This window comes from Mustelus asterias, chromosome 23 (assembly GCF_964213995.1).
Source record: "Mustelus asterias chromosome 23, sMusAst1.hap1.1, whole genome shotgun sequence".
NCBI classification, from domain to species: domain Eukaryota; kingdom Metazoa; phylum Chordata; class Chondrichthyes; order Carcharhiniformes; family Triakidae; genus Mustelus; species Mustelus asterias.
The window spans coordinates 51,023,304-51,038,796 of NC_135823.1; the positions used below are offsets into that span (position 1 = coordinate 51,023,304).

Consider the following 15,493-nt stretch of genomic DNA (forward strand, 5'->3'; position numbering starts at 1 on the left):
TTCCACAGATTCACAACCCTTTGTGTGAAGAAGTTCCTCCTCAACTCAGTCCTAAATCTGCTTCCCCTTATTTTGAGGCTATGCCCCTAGTTCTAGTTTCACCCACCAGTGGAAACAACTTTCCTGCTTCTATCTTGTCTATTCCCTTCATAATCTTATATGTTTCAATAAGATCTCCCCTCATTCTTCTGAATTCCAATGAGTATAGCCCCAGTCTACTCAGTCTCTCCTTATTAGCTAACCCTTTCAACTCTGGAATCAACCTCGTGAATCTCCTGTGCACCCCCTCCAGTGCCAGTATATCCTTTCTCAAGTAAGGAGACCAAAACTGTACACAGTACTCCAGGTGTGGCCTCACCAGCACCTTATATAGCTGCAACATAACCTCGCTGTTTTTAAACTCCATCCCTGTAGCAATGAAGGACAAAATTCCATTTGCCTTCTTAATTACCTGCAAACCAACTCCTTGAGATTCCTGCACAAGGACATCCAGGTCCCTCTGCACAGCAGCATGCTGCAATTTTTTACCATTTAAATAATAGTCCATTTTGCTGTTTTTCCTGCCAAAATGGATGACCTCACATTTACCAACATTGTACTCCATCTGCCAGACCCTCGCCCACTCACTTAGATTATCTACATCCCTTTGCAGACTTCCAGTGTCCTCTGCACACTTTGCTCTTCCACTCATCTTAGTGTCATCTGTGAATTTTGATACACTACACTTGGTCCCCAACTCCAAATCATCTATGTAAATCGTAAACAATTGCGGTCCCAACACTGATCCCTGAGGCACACCACTAGTCACTGATTGCCAACCAGAAAAACACCCATTTACCCCTACTCTTTGCTTTCTGTTAGTTAACCAATCCTCTATCCATGCTAGTACATTACCTGTAACACCGTGCATCTTTATCTTATGCAGCAGTCTTAAGGATGAACTGAAAATGACCAGAACAGTTTGATACCCCTGGATATTCAACTCCCAGTCGTGACTATCCTGCAACCTGTCTCTGTAATGGCCACCAAATCATACTTGTTCACAATGATTTGTGCTGTCAACTCATTTACCTTGTTTCGAATGCTATGAGCATTCAGATAAAGTGCCCGTATGCTAGTTTTTGTACCTTCTTTTTGAATTCTAACACTTCCATTAATAACATCTCCTGAGTTCTCCTTCCTTTTAACTTTTTTCCTGATTTTTGATGTAGTTGGAACCTTCTCCCACATTTTGTCCTTGCTCCCTCTTTCTCGGACTCCTTACATAGGTTCCCATCCCCCGGCATATTAGTTTAAACCTTCCCCAACCGCTCTAGCAAACAGTCCCCCTAGGACATCAGTCCCAGTCCTGCCCAGGTGTAACCCGTCCAATTTGTACAGGTCCCACCTCCACCAGAATCGGTCCCAATGCCCCAGGAATCAGAAACCCTCCCCCTGACACCATCTCTTCAGCCACGTATTTATCCGATATATCCTCTCATTTCTACTCTGACTAGCACGTGGCACCAGTAGTAATCCTGAGATCACTATCTTTGAGGTCCGATTTCTTAACTTTCTTCCTAGCTCCCTGTATTCTGCTTTTAGGACCTCATCCCTTTTTTTACCTATGTCATTTGTACTAATGTGTACTACGTCCATTGGCTGCTTGCCCTCCCCCTTCAGAATGTCCTGCAGCCGCTCCGAGACATCCTTGACCCTAGCACCAGGGAGGCAACATACCATCCTGGAGTCTCGTTTGCGGCCACAGAAATGCCTGTCCATTCCCCTTACAATTGAATCCCCTATAACTATTGCACTGGCACACTTTTTACCCCTCCCCTCTGCAGCAGAACCAACCATGGTGCAACGAGTTTGGCTGCTGCTGCTTTCCCTAGAGGTCATTCCCCTCAACAGTATCCAAAGCGATACATCTGTTTTGCAGGGGAATGGTCATAGGAGATTTCTGCATAATTGTATAGGGTATTGATGAGACCACATCCAGAGTACTGTGTGCAGTTTTTTCTTTATTTAAGAAGGGCATCATTGTACTAAAAGCAGTTCAGAAAAGTTTCACTCGACTAATTTTCTGAGATAAGATGGTTATCTGATGAAGAAAGGTTGGACAGGTGGGTCTGTATCTATTGGAGTTTAGAAGAACGAGGGGCAATCTTATTGAAACATACAAGATCCTGAGGGGACTTGATGGAGTGTGAAATGAACAAAGAACAGTACAGCACAGGAAATAGGCCCTTCAGCCCTCCAAGCCTGTGCCGCTCATTGGTCCAACTAGACCATTCGTTTGTATCCCTCCATTCCCAGACTCCTCATGTGACTATCCAGGTAAGTCTTAAACGATGCCAGCGTGTCTGCCTCTACCACCCTACTTGGCAGTGCATTCCAGGCCCCCACCACTCTGTGTAAAAAAACGTCCCTCTGATATCTGAGTTATACCTCGCCCCTCTCACCTTGAGCCCGTGACCCCTCGTGATCGTCACCTCCGACCTGGGAAAAAGCTTCCCACTGTTCACCCTATCTATACCCTTCATAATTTTGTACACCTTTATTAGGTCTCCCCTCATTCTCTGTCTTTCCAGGGAGAACAAGCCCAGTTTACCCAATCTCTCCTCATAGCCAAGACCCTCCATACCAGGCAACATCCTGGTAAACCTTCTCTGCACTCTCTCTAAAGCCTCCACGTCCTTCTGGTAGTGCGGTGACCAGAACTGGACGCAGTACTCCAAATGTGGCCTAACCAGCGTTCTATACAGCTGCAACATCAGACTCCAGCTTTTATACTCTATACCCCGTCCTATAAAGGCAAGCATACCATATGCCTTCTTCACCACCTTCTCCACCTGTGCTGCCACCTTCAAGGATTTGTGGACTTGCACACCTAGGTCCCTCTGTGTTTCTATACTCTTGATGGCTCTGCCATTTATTGTATAACTCCCCCCTACATTAATTCTTCCAAAATGCATTACTTCGCATTTATCTGGATTAAATTCCATCTGCCATTTCTCCGCCCAATTTTCCAGCCTATCTATATCCTGCTGTATTGTCCGACAATGTTCATCGCTATCCGTAAGTCCAGCTAGCTTCGTGTCATCCGCAAACTTGCTGATAACACCAGTTACACCTTCTTCCAAATCATTTTTTATATATATATATATATATATATATATATATATATATATATCACAAATAGCAGAGGTCCCAGTACAGAGCCCTGCGGAACACCACTGGTCACAGACCTCCAGCCGGAAAAAGACCCTTCGACTGCTACCCTCTGTCTCCTGTGGCCAAGCCAGTTTTATACCCATCTAGCCACCTCTCCTTGTATCGCATGAGCCTTAACCTTCTTAACCAACCTGCCATGAGGGACTTTGTCAAATGCCTTACTGAAATCCATATAGACGACATCCACGGCCCTTCCTTCATCAACCGTTTTTGTTACTTCCTCAAAAAACTCCACCAAATTTGTAAGGCACGACCTCCCTCTTACAAAACCATGCTGTCTGTCACTAATGAGATTGTTCCATTCTGAATGTGCATACATCCTGTCTCTAATAATCCTCTCCAACAACTTCCCTACCGCGGACGTCAAGCTCACTGGCCTATAATTACCCGGGTTATCCCTGCTACCCTTCTTAAATAACGGTACCACATTCGCCATCCTCCATTCTTTAGGGACCTCACCTGTGTCCAATGAAGAGACAAAGATTTCCGTCAGAGGCCCAGCAATTACATCTCTTGTCTCCCTGAGCAGTCTAGGATAGATGCCATCAGGCCCTGGGGATTTGTCAGTTTTAATGTTACCTAAAAAACCAAATACTTCCTCCCTTGTAATGGAGATTCTCTCTAACGGGTCAACACCTCCCTCTGAGACACTCCCAGTCAACAAGTCCCTCTCCTTTGTGATACCGATGCAAAGTATTCATTTAGGATCTCCCCTATTCCCTTGGGTTCTAAGCATAAATGAAATATATCCTTGTGAGAGAGACTAGAATTAGTGGACGCTGTTTGCAAGCAAGGGGCTCCCATTTGAGGCGGAGATCAGGAGAATTTTTTTCTGAGGTTTGTTGAGCTCTTCCCCAGAGACCAGTGGAGGCAGGGTCATTGAATATTTTTAAGGCTGAGTCAGATTGACTCATTTAACAATCAAGAATCTAAGGGCATGAGAGTAGGAAGGAAAATGGAGTTAAGGCCACAATCAGAACAGCCATGATCTTGTTGAATGGCAAAGCAGGCTAAAAGGCCTACTCCTCATAATTCATATGTTCATATGCTATGTGATTGAAGCTGTGGAATTTACATGTGTATCGATAATTGAAGCTTAGTTACTCTGCCTTGTATGGGGGGAAAACCTTTTTTTAGTATCCTTGGAGGATGTCATAGTTGTACAAAAACGCTGGTTAGGCTACAGCTAGAGTACCCGTGTGCCGTTCTGGTTGCCACAATATAGGAAGGATGTGATTGCATTAGAAAGGGTGCAGAGGAGATTCACCAGCCTGTGGATCAGTATCCAGGTAATGAGCAGAGAGGGTGTGAGGAAAAGCATTTTCACCCAGAGGGGGGTGGAAATCTGGAACTCACTGTCTGAAAGGGTGGTAGAGGCAGCTTTTAAATGAGCTCTTAGAATGCCATAGCATTGAAGGCTATGGATGAAGTGCTGGAAAATGGGAGTAGAATAGCTAGTTGATGGCCAGCACAGACATGATGGGCTGAAGAACCTTTTTCTATGCTGTAAAATTATATGCAACTCCAGATCCACAGCAATGTGGTTGAATCTTAAATAGCCTCAGGAATGGGCAATAAAGGCAGGCCCAGCCAGCAATGCCCACATCCCATGAGCGCATTTCTAAAAAGTATTTGTTATTTAGGAACATGTATTCCAACTCTCTCTCTCCTGTCCTTCAGAGAACCAACAAATGAGAATTATTTTTAATAACGCAGCACAACCTCTATCCTTGTAATATCAGTTTGACAACTCTCTGATACGGTGCGGCATGGTGGCACAATGGTTAGCACTGCTGCCTCTCAGCGCCAGGGACCCGGGTTCGATTCCCGACTTGGGCCACTGTCTGTGTGGAGTTTACACATTCTCCCTGTGTTTGTGTGGCGTTTCCTCTCATAGTCCAAAGATGCGCAGGTTAGGTGCATTGGCCATGCCAAATTCTCCCTCAGTGTACCTGAGCAGGCGCCGGAGTGTGACGACTAGGGAATTTTCACAGTAACTTCATTGCAGTGTGAATGTAAGCCTACTAGTGACAATAAATTAAATTTAAGATAGCTCTGCAGCCTTCCAGTTCTGGTAAAGTGTGCATCCTCGATTATGATCACTTCACCATTGGTGGCTGTGCCTGCAATTATATAACTCATCAGGGAGTATATAACTCCTAACCTCTAATTCCCTCCCTAAACTTATTTTGTTTGCTAACGCCTTTTGAACATTTTACTGCATTAAAGTTGCTGTATAAATGCTATTTGCAAAGGTGACTAATAATTCTTCTCAGTTTAATGCCCACATTCTGTTCTGTATAAGGCACTGTGTCTCAGAACCCTACTGTGGAAACTCTCAAGCCCAGTGCGGGCATGAATATATTACAGTTTTTAAAACTGTATTTTAAAAAATGAATACAATGGTTTTCTAGAGAGCTGACAATGCATCATACAATTTCAGCAATATCAGCTGCATATAAGCAAATACCTCATTAAAATATGAGCATTCACTTGTGAAACTTGGAAGTCCTTGTGTTAAGGGTGAATTGAAAATGACCAGAACTATAATACTAGCTGACTTGGTCTCCCTGCCTCACCATGGATAATAGAGACTTTGAAGCTCAACAGGTATTAGATAAATACGAAATGAGATTCGTCAGCAAGAGTGTGATGATCTTTACTTTTAAATTCACAAAAAGCTTGCTGCTGGAAATGACTTAAATCTGCACAAATCAATCTCCGGGTAAGAACACACATTAATCTAACACAGAAAAACACTTAGGTTATGGACAGCAATAAAACACATTCTGTCCAGGACAAAACAGCAGAATTAGTTTGTGAACAATTTAGTTGTGTGCCATCCAATATTGATAGTAAGGATGTAAAGAATAGCTTCGTGCTTCCAAGTGCTGCCTGCTGAAAGGCTAATGGGTCAGACTTGTATAATGGAACAAACATTAATTTATTTAAGAATCTGCATATAGGATTTCTACAGTATTGACAAAATAATCTCATGCAAAAAGTAACTTTGTTTGTTACATTGGGATGACTATGACTGTGTTCTGTATGTGACGTACCACAATTTAGATAATTGACAGATTAAAGTAATGAAGATCTTAATATGGAAGATCCTGGACAATTAGCAGAAGAAAGATTGAACAGTTTTGGTAATGAATTGCAACTGTTGTGGAAACAATATTTTATCAGGGGCTACTGAAGTTGTCATTATAATACTACTGAATTTGTCATTATAATAGGGCAGACTGATGTTTCTGGATATTGTCAAGAAAGCTTTATGGAGCTATCGGTTTACTACAATTGCATTAATGGATTATCTGTTGATTTTTTAGGAGACCCCTACCAAAGAACTGGGAGAGCATTCAGCAGCGGAAAACAGTCAGGTTTCTGACGGTGGCAGCCCCATTGTATCAACTGGCTCCCATTTCTCAAACAGGTTCTCAAACTCTGAGAGCTCCACTGACGAAGAAGGTATGAATACTTTGATTTTGGTGTGGCTAGGTGAAGTTAAATGTTTACAATGTAGTGACGAGATGCAACTGTACTACAATGTTGTTTCACAGATCGTACAGGTTGGCATTCCAAAATGATTTAACTGTGCGCATTACATTTTCCAAACAATATCATCCAAATTATAGGTGGCCTATATTAGCCTTCAGATATAAATATTGATGCAAAGTTTTAAATATACTTATTGTTTTTCCAATCATCTGTCTTGCTTTTAGGCAGATTTGCACAGCTTAGCATTCGCTCTCTGATAAATTTACCAGTGCTGCCAGCGCACACCTTTCCAAGCCTGTCTTATTTTATTTGTATTTAACTCATCAGCAGTCAACTATGTATCTGCTCATTTCATGCAGAAAACTAAACTTTGGATTGTTCAAATCAGCCATCTGAACCATTTATACCTCTTTATAATAATAGAAAAGGTTTGAATTTATACAACACCTTAGCATGTCCTGGAGATATGCTAAAGTGCTTCACATCCAGTGTTTTTAATGACTGGGCTGTTGTGTAGGCAAAAATGGCTGCCAATTTACACACAACAAGCTGCCAGAAATGCAAATGCAATGCCTAACCAGTTATTCTGGATTAGGTGATGTTGGTTGAGAGAGAAATGTGCCTAGGACACTGAGGGAACTCGCTGCTCCTTTTGTAAAAGTGTCAAGTGTTCACTGGACAAGTGTAGTCAAGGCTGCCAGTGCCTTGGTTTAGAACCTTGTTCAAAAGATGGGTAACGACTTTTTAAAGTTGTGTTTAATTGTATGCAGGTGGGCATTCGCCCCCTACAAATAGACACAGTTGAAAATCAGCTGTTGGGATTAGGTGGTGTAAACTTGTATTGCATAGCTTTGTAAGTAAATATATATGCATGTAAAGATTGGCTTCAGTTCTATTCCTTACCAACTAACTTACTTGGATGGAGCAACTCCTACAGGCTTTCATTTAAAGAAGAATGCACAAATTAATTTTCCCTGCATTTAAAAAAAAATCTACAGAAGAAAATATTGACCCAATCTTAGTCATGGTTTGATATTGAAAATATACTTGATGTAATATGAATGTAGAACACTGCTTTCCTCTTTCAGGCGGTGGTTTTGAATGGGAAGATGATTTCTCCATGACCTCTTCCGATTCATCATTTATCAGTCAAACTTCAAATCGCATTGGTTCCTTAAAACAGTCCCCTTCTCCTGCCTTGAGATACTTTTCCCCTCCACCATCCTCCCGGGCCTTGGAGCAAAAGTGGACAGATACATCATCATCATATTCTCGTTTTTCTATCTCTCCGTCCAACATTGCCAGCTTCTCTCTCACTCACCTGACCGATTCAGATATTGAACAAGGAGGTAAGCCTTATTTTCAACTATTATGGTATTGGTTATCCCTACTTTATTTTGGAAATCAGAGATCAAGTGGACCCAGATTTCTATTTTAATTAGCATCATAGGGACATGAACCATGGATAAGTCCTTAAGTCTGGTCTTTCCACCTTGTGTATGATGTGTCCTATTGTGGAATCCATCCCTTCAGAAAAGAACTGAACAAATAAAAGTGTAGGTTTTTTGAGATCACGTAGGTAGATATAATTGGAAAGGATCTGAGTGGACCTCCTCCCCCCAGGTCAATCACATTGCTATGGGTCCAGAGTCGCATGTAGGCCAGACCAGGTAGGAACAGCAGATTTCCTTCCCTAGAGGACGTTAGTGAACCAGATGGGTTTTAAAACGAGAGTTAATTCAAATTTCACCATTGACTGTTGTGGGATTCGAATCTGTGTCCCCAGGACTTTATCCTGGATCACCAGATTACTAGTCCAGTTACATTTCACTACGCCACTGATTCCCTCCTTAGTCTGTGCTCACCGTGCTGACCAAGGAGACTAACCTGGATGTCGGGAGATGGGGTGGAATGAAGGAAAGAAATCTGATTTAATCACAACAATCTGCATCCCAACAATCCGGTGCTAAGTGAACTCTGCTGCAGTTCTGTCAGAGATGATGCAACCCTGAGCTGGTTTGCACACTGTATGTATTTGAGAATAGACAGGTCTGTTAAATTAGTCCCATTTACCTCCAATTATCTTTTCTCTGCTTTTTCTACGAATGTCTTTGTTCACTTTTCACTGTGATCAAGCATTCACACTAATGTCGGCACATCAAAAATGATCTGTCAGTTTAATTTTTTTCTCTCGACTCTTTTGTATATGCGTGACTTTATGTTTTGTCGAGTGTAAAATCACTACAGCTAATGCATTAAAGCTTCTGATCTGTTTCACTTGCAGAAATACTATATGAGTCAGTTTTAAATGGCATTAGCAAACAGTTATTATGGATCAGGGGGCACGCAGGAAGCACATCTGTTGTTAGACTGAGCATAACAGTAGGTTTCAGCTCTTCAGGTTAATGCATCATTGTGAACTTTGTTAAAAGATGTTGAATTGACACTTAAAACAGCAGGTGTCTCATAGTACAGTCCATGAACAGCACCTGTATTTGCTTTCAGTAACATAGAAGAAAGTGGCAGTCACCTTCCCCCTTTATTACCATCTTAATCTTTGGTCCACTCAGGGATAGGTAATGATTCCATATGAATTGCACTGAGTTGTATATAACATATTGCTTGAGGTGATAGTGATTATAATTCGCCTTCAATGACCAGATTTTCTTTCGGGTGGCAGAATTTCCTGCCCGGCCACCTGAAAAGTTGGCGGGGAATCCATCCCCACCAATCATGGCAGTCATTTAACGCCTTTTGGAGAGTTAATGACTGGAGATGGGACACTCCTGATTCGGGGCAGAAGTCCCACCTCAGCTGCCAACCAGTTTGATTTGCTGGTAACCAAGTCCGGGACGTACAAGCAGTCCCCAGATTCTAAGTCCAGGTGGGGTGCATCCAATGTGGAAAGCAGGCCCTTGAGGGAGGTACCCCCTCCATTCCTGTCCGAGTTCTGAGGAAGGGGACTTGCGAGTCATCCTTCCTGCCCCTGAACTCCCACCAAACTTTAGGTCAGGCAGGAAGCAGCCTTTGTGTGGCCATTAATTGTCAGCTTAAGGGTTTCAATTTTGGTGAGTTCATACAGGCTGTCCTATGTCTCGCCCGATCCCTGTAAAATTGTGGATAGAAAGGCGGGTGGGTAGGTGGCGGGAAGGCTACCCAGAGAATTTTACCGGGGTGGGGGGGCAAAATTCAGCCCCATTTGTTTATCGTTTTCAGAAATGCATTATGAAAGCAAAAGAAAAAATCCAGAAGGTAATATTTTACGACAAAGCATTTAGTTGTGAAAATTGGGAATATAAAAATACAAGGGATGCTGCATTTCCCGAGGGAAACGTTGGGATTGGGAGCACATCATCCAAACTGTATTCCAGGGTACACCAAGCTCTGATTTATGTTATCTGTACTCGAAACATTTTTACAATGTGAAGGTTTTAGATAATATTTTGCATGCATTATAATTGCCTCTCTTTTTAAATGCTTCTATTATATCTGCTAAATTCTAACTAAACGCCCTAACCCGAACCAGAAGCTCCGGGTTCGAGTCTCACTCCCTAGGATGTGATGGCCACAGAAGGTGTATTTGCAACATTGACAAACAGATTGATTATTAACCTGGAAACCCTTCCAATACAACTGTGTAGGGGGGTCAGAGGGCAAGAGTCTCTTGGTGAGCTTGGACCCCCAGAAGGCAAAGGCAAACCACTGCAGTACCTTGCCAATCATGGACCTACCTCCGCGTAGAAGGCCGTGGTCACCAAGGCGCTCCTGGGACATGAAAACTGAAGAGACAAAGAGAGAATTGTAACTTTTAGATTTAACGTCTTAACTATTGATCCCAATTCAAAGTATGAAAAATATTTTTAAAAAGGGAGTAGGGAAGCTGATGTTTTTCTTGGGTAACTAGGTGTCACTTGCAATGCAGAATTTTTTAGGGATTTACAATACAATCAACAGAAACCTTTCTCAACAGTTCACCGAGTGTGCTATTTAGCCACCTTCCCCAAAGGGACCATATAAATGGTGGTTTTAAAGAGATAAGCAAGGTTAAAAATTGCTCCAGTTTGACGGTGAAACAACACACATGTGCGCCAGACCCCAGGCTATCTATGAGAAATGCTACAGGAGCTCCGCTGGTGCTTTATAAGTTTCATAATTCAGAAGTTACCCTTGACTGATGTGAATTAAAATTGCTGCTTGGTTTGCAGCTCTGAAGACACCAAGGGCAGGTTAGTGGAAGCTGTTACAGCTGATGCTTTCTTTCTGCCAACAAGGGATTGACTTTGGGGAGTTTTGTCTTCTGTTAATTTACAAAGTAAATCCTACATCCATCATTCTGAAGTCTGAGGCCTTAATGCCGGAGGATTATGGACAGTTAAAGAGTCACCTGTAGGAAGTGAAGCAGGTGCAGAAACCAAGATAAATGTATTATCCTGGTCTTGATTTCTAGTCAGTTATGCTGTTTTAACTGGCAGATGTGCCTATATAAACAGGTTAAGTGTTCTGGTTGCAGCCAGTGAGCCACTTACTGAGAGTTGTTACATTTATTCCGAAGCTGTTGCCTCTATTGAGACTCGAGCTTTTTCTAATGTTCTCCTCCCCCTCCCCCTTGCTGTAACGAAGTACACCGGCTGTTTTCAGGAGGCACGTTGGTCCCTCAGTGCCAAATTCCAACCTTAGGGATGGCACGGTAGCACAGTGGTTAGCACTGTTGCTTCACAGCTCCAGGGACTTGGGTTCGATTCCCGGCTTGGGTCACTGTCTGTGTGGAGTTTGCACGTTCTCCTCGTGTCTGCGTGGGTTTCCTCCGGGTGCTCCGGTTTCCTCCCACAGTCCAAAGATGTGCGGGTTAGGTTGATTGGCCATGCTAAAAATTGCCCTTAGTGTCCTGAGATGCATAGGTTAGAGGGATTAGTGGGTAAAATATGTAGGGATATGGGGGTAGGGCCTGGGTGGAATTGTGGTCGGTGCAGACTCGATGGGCCGAATGGCCTCTTTCTGTACTGTAGGGTTTCTATGATTTCTTAGGTGACTGTCCATGTGGCGTCAGCACAGGCATTGTGGGGTGAATAGCCTCCTTCAATCCTCTGCTTTTCACCACAGCAGTACCTTTCAGAGCAGGCACGCATTTATTGAGCTGTACACGAGAGTCTGTACAGTGGACAGTTGGCCAATTTTTTTAGCTGTACAGCTTGTACCAAATCCTTTTGCATAACAAGGTTATGTGACGTTGGCACAACAGTGTGAATAGAACACTTGCATGAATGTGAGTGCACCAGCTGTGTAGTCTCTGCAGTAGGAAAATAGCCAGCAAAAATAAATGATCTAGGACCTCTGCATTGCCTCTCTGTCTCCTTACTGAGTTTTTAAAATTAAAAATGAGCCAGAGTTATCTACTCATGTTTTCAAAAAAGCATAGCGGACCATCTCACTTGTATTGCTACCAGGTATATCAAGTTCAACTGACACCAGATTCTGAACGTTAAAATTTCTTCAGCCAGATGTCAGCAAGGTCAAAACCATATTTTATTTTGTCTCTGGCAGCCAGTTACTTGACTGAATCTAATTTTTGCCAATCTTCCCAGCTGCTGCTTAGGCTGAAAGGTGCGATGTACAAACTCTCGAGTTCAATTTGACTCTGAACTGAGGATTTCATCATCTGGCACTTGGTCCCCTTGCCCACGTTCAGTCTGTCACCAAGTCCCCACTCACACCTACTTGCACCCAAAATACATTTAAGTTCCATTAAAGTTCTATATAAGCTCTTGCTCATTCGCTCTCGTGCTCGCTTGCTCTCTATCTGTGTCTCTCTCTCTCCTCCTCCCTCCCCCAATAGTAACCTGTGCAGATTTTCACAGATGCATGTGGATAGCACTTATGACTGATGAATACTTGCCATTAGGCATTTTTCATTGAGGAGCCTTGGTGAAGGGCCTAACAAGACAAGATAATATGAAGCAGTGGTTTTGTGCATCTAAGCAATGATTTAATTAATTGTATGGCAGTGTACTTCCCTGGGCTGAAACTTAATGAAAATGAGCAACTTTTTCCAAAAGGCAAATAATGAATTTACTTCCACCCTCCTGCCCCCACACCCCTCCAACCCTGGGATAAGTAACACTTGACCGTCCGTTGGTGAAACTTAATGCTGCTTCAATCTGTAATGATCGTTTTTTTCCCCCTTTTTTCTGTTTGTAGGAAGCAGTGAAGATGGTGAAAAGGATTGAAACACAACATGGAAAGAGGGGTGCATTGATTTTCAATTTTTTTAACAATCGGACAGTTTGACGGATCAAGTCATTTCAAGTTTGTTACAAGATGGATGAATCACCAAATCCTCCACTTAGAAAATGAAATGAGTCAGTTCGCAGGTATAAAATGCTTAATTTTTTTTGTGTATGGTATATTAAAGATATTGTGTCCTTGTTGGACCGTAGTCAGTGTCACGTCAAGGTGCGCTTAAAAGTAGTCTGGAGAAAAGAAAACCTTGAAGTTGCCCGTGGACACAACACTTGGCAATCTCCTATCAAATTCCCTACAGCTTTACATATGATTTCAGTTTGGCAGAACATAGGACTGTTGATTATCCATTAAGGTTATCAAATACTGTAATGAAGATTTGAAAAAAATCTGCAATTTTCTGTAAGTGTTATAACCAGTAAATGCTTGCTTTTTTCAGAGATCAGAGAGAGTAAGTTATCAGCTAGGTGTCGTTCTTTACCTTCTAAAAGGTGTATTGGAATTTAAAAGGAGGTTTTATTCCAGAACCTGCATTGGCTTTTCATGTAAAATGCGTCCAGTGATTTTTATAGTACTCTAGTTTTGTAGATGAGCCTTTGCTCACCTCCATTTCAGATATTGCTGTCCAGTGTGGCAGTCTTAAATTCCAGTAGGAATATGGATGGGATGCCCAAAACATTGTTTTATGATTGTCATTTTCAGATGCTTGCTTTTAGCCGCATGAATATTCCATTTGCCTTTTGATAACCGTACCTATTCTCTTAAAACTGGCCACGATACAGCAATAATGAAGTTTGCAAAAGGTTGCAGCCAGCTTGCCAACAGCTGTCTGAAATCAGTGTCACTGCTGGATCCTTACATTTTGAACACTGCAAATGAGTTTTGAAACAAACATCTCTCAGCTGTGTACGCTGACTGTTTCCGTATGCAAGCCTTCAAAAATTGAAGAAACTCAAATATTTTTAGGGATGTATCTTTATATTGTAGCAAATTACATAGTATGTATAATTTATGCCCTGGTAGTATTAGTTTGTTGGTTTATTACTTTCTCATTGATGCATTTTATGCCCTTGAGTTCTAAAGTTCTTGTCCTGAGGCCCATGTGAGTGGTGTGTTTTCACACAAACTCATTTTCTTTTGCTCGGCACCTGATCATATTGCAACCAAAGCAGCCAGCATGGGCCCATCTTCCCTTGCCTGTAGCTGTCAGCAGATGGTAATTTTCCATGTGTCTACCACCCTTATCCAAATTCCACCAATTCTGTGATGTTGGTGTTTGTATATTAAAAAAGCTTTTGAGACTGAATAATGGTGTCATAAATAGTGTGACCATTAGCGACTAAATGCTGTGCCAAGTGTGGCATACAGATAACAAAATAGTTGCACTATTTACGGCCTTTTTTCGTGCAAATTACTCCACTTTGAAAGATGTGAACCCAGTTTTGCTTTAACAGACTGGGTGAGTAAATCAGTAGTGCTTCAGGTGCAGAGTTAACTTTTGAAGAGTGAACATTGGTGAAAAGTGGAAAAGATCCTACCAAATTTTCAGGGCAATGAACTGGGCATAGGTTTTGAACTCAAGTAAGCCTCACTGTTGTGAGAAATCAGCCAGAGGAATGGGTCCTGAAATCTCCTTCCAGGCTCTCACTGACCTTTTAGCAGATATTTCCGCATCTGAGTGGATTACCACTGAAAGCTGTGTATGTTCCTAAATGCCATTGGAACAGTAGCATGCAAAGAGAAGCTAGTTAGTGAAGGTAATTAAGCCGGGTGTCATGAGCATCTTCAAGATCACGGATTCCGAAGTTATCAAGGTTGCTAATTATCTTTTAACATCCTTCTTTGGGAATTGCTACTTGTGGAGTTCACGCGCTAAGGAAATGCCTCTCAGAAGCAGGCCCCAAGGTTTCTGCTTTGATCCCTCATAGTATAAAGAGGGTATCTGTTCAGATTTCCTATGATGGAATCCACTTGGGATCACCAGATGCTTGGGCCATCCACTGGTGCATCATATTATTCATAGGTTTGAGATGTTTTGGAGCCAAGAAGTTATTTCATCTAATAAATCAATTGTGAATTTGCAAGTCAGTCCAAACAGGAAGTTAAGTACCTTGCTTAGAAGATTTAAATTGGAGATTGTGATTATGAATCTTTTTCAGTAACAAAGTGAACATGAACTCTCGAGGGTTACAGTCCTGTTATGTCAGTACTTTGTATGGCCCAATTTCTGCCATGGAATTGGAAAATGAAAGTATTGGAAATTTTAACAATCCTGAGATCAGAGACCCAATCTTGTTCTGTGAAATTCAATTTTCGAGGCCCTTTGGGTAATGTTGGAAGAATAAAAGGTGAAATTAATTCAGTGGAAGACACACAAAATAGGGTTTTGCACAGGACTCCCCACAACTGGAATAAGCTAAGAGCTTCTAACACCCAAGACGTTTTGCAGAATCTGCAGAAAACACAAAATTACGTCAAGAAGATTGCTGTTGTTTTGCATCAGTTGATAGATGCTGGACTGAAGATTGTCTTGTAGGAA

General features: G+C 42.1%; 1 protein-coding gene across 2 annotated transcripts in view; it reads left to right on the plus strand.

Annotated features, from left to right (window-relative positions):
- lmtk2 (lemur tyrosine kinase 2) overlaps nt 1-13,142 on the plus strand; it is a 119,736-nt gene extending 106,594 nt beyond the window's left edge. For both annotated transcript variants that reach the window (XM_078240618.1, XM_078240617.1), the window contains exons 12-14: nt 6,549-6,687; nt 7,806-8,066; nt 12,913-13,142. In XM_078240618.1, the coding sequence (XP_078096744.1) occupies nt 6,549-6,687; nt 7,806-8,066; nt 12,913-12,941 (429 nt within the window). In that variant the 3' untranslated portion in view covers nt 12,942-13,142. The remainder of the gene's footprint in view (nt 1-6,548; nt 6,688-7,805; nt 8,067-12,912) is intronic.
- The last annotated feature ends 2,351 nt before the right edge of the window (nt 13,143-15,493 follow it).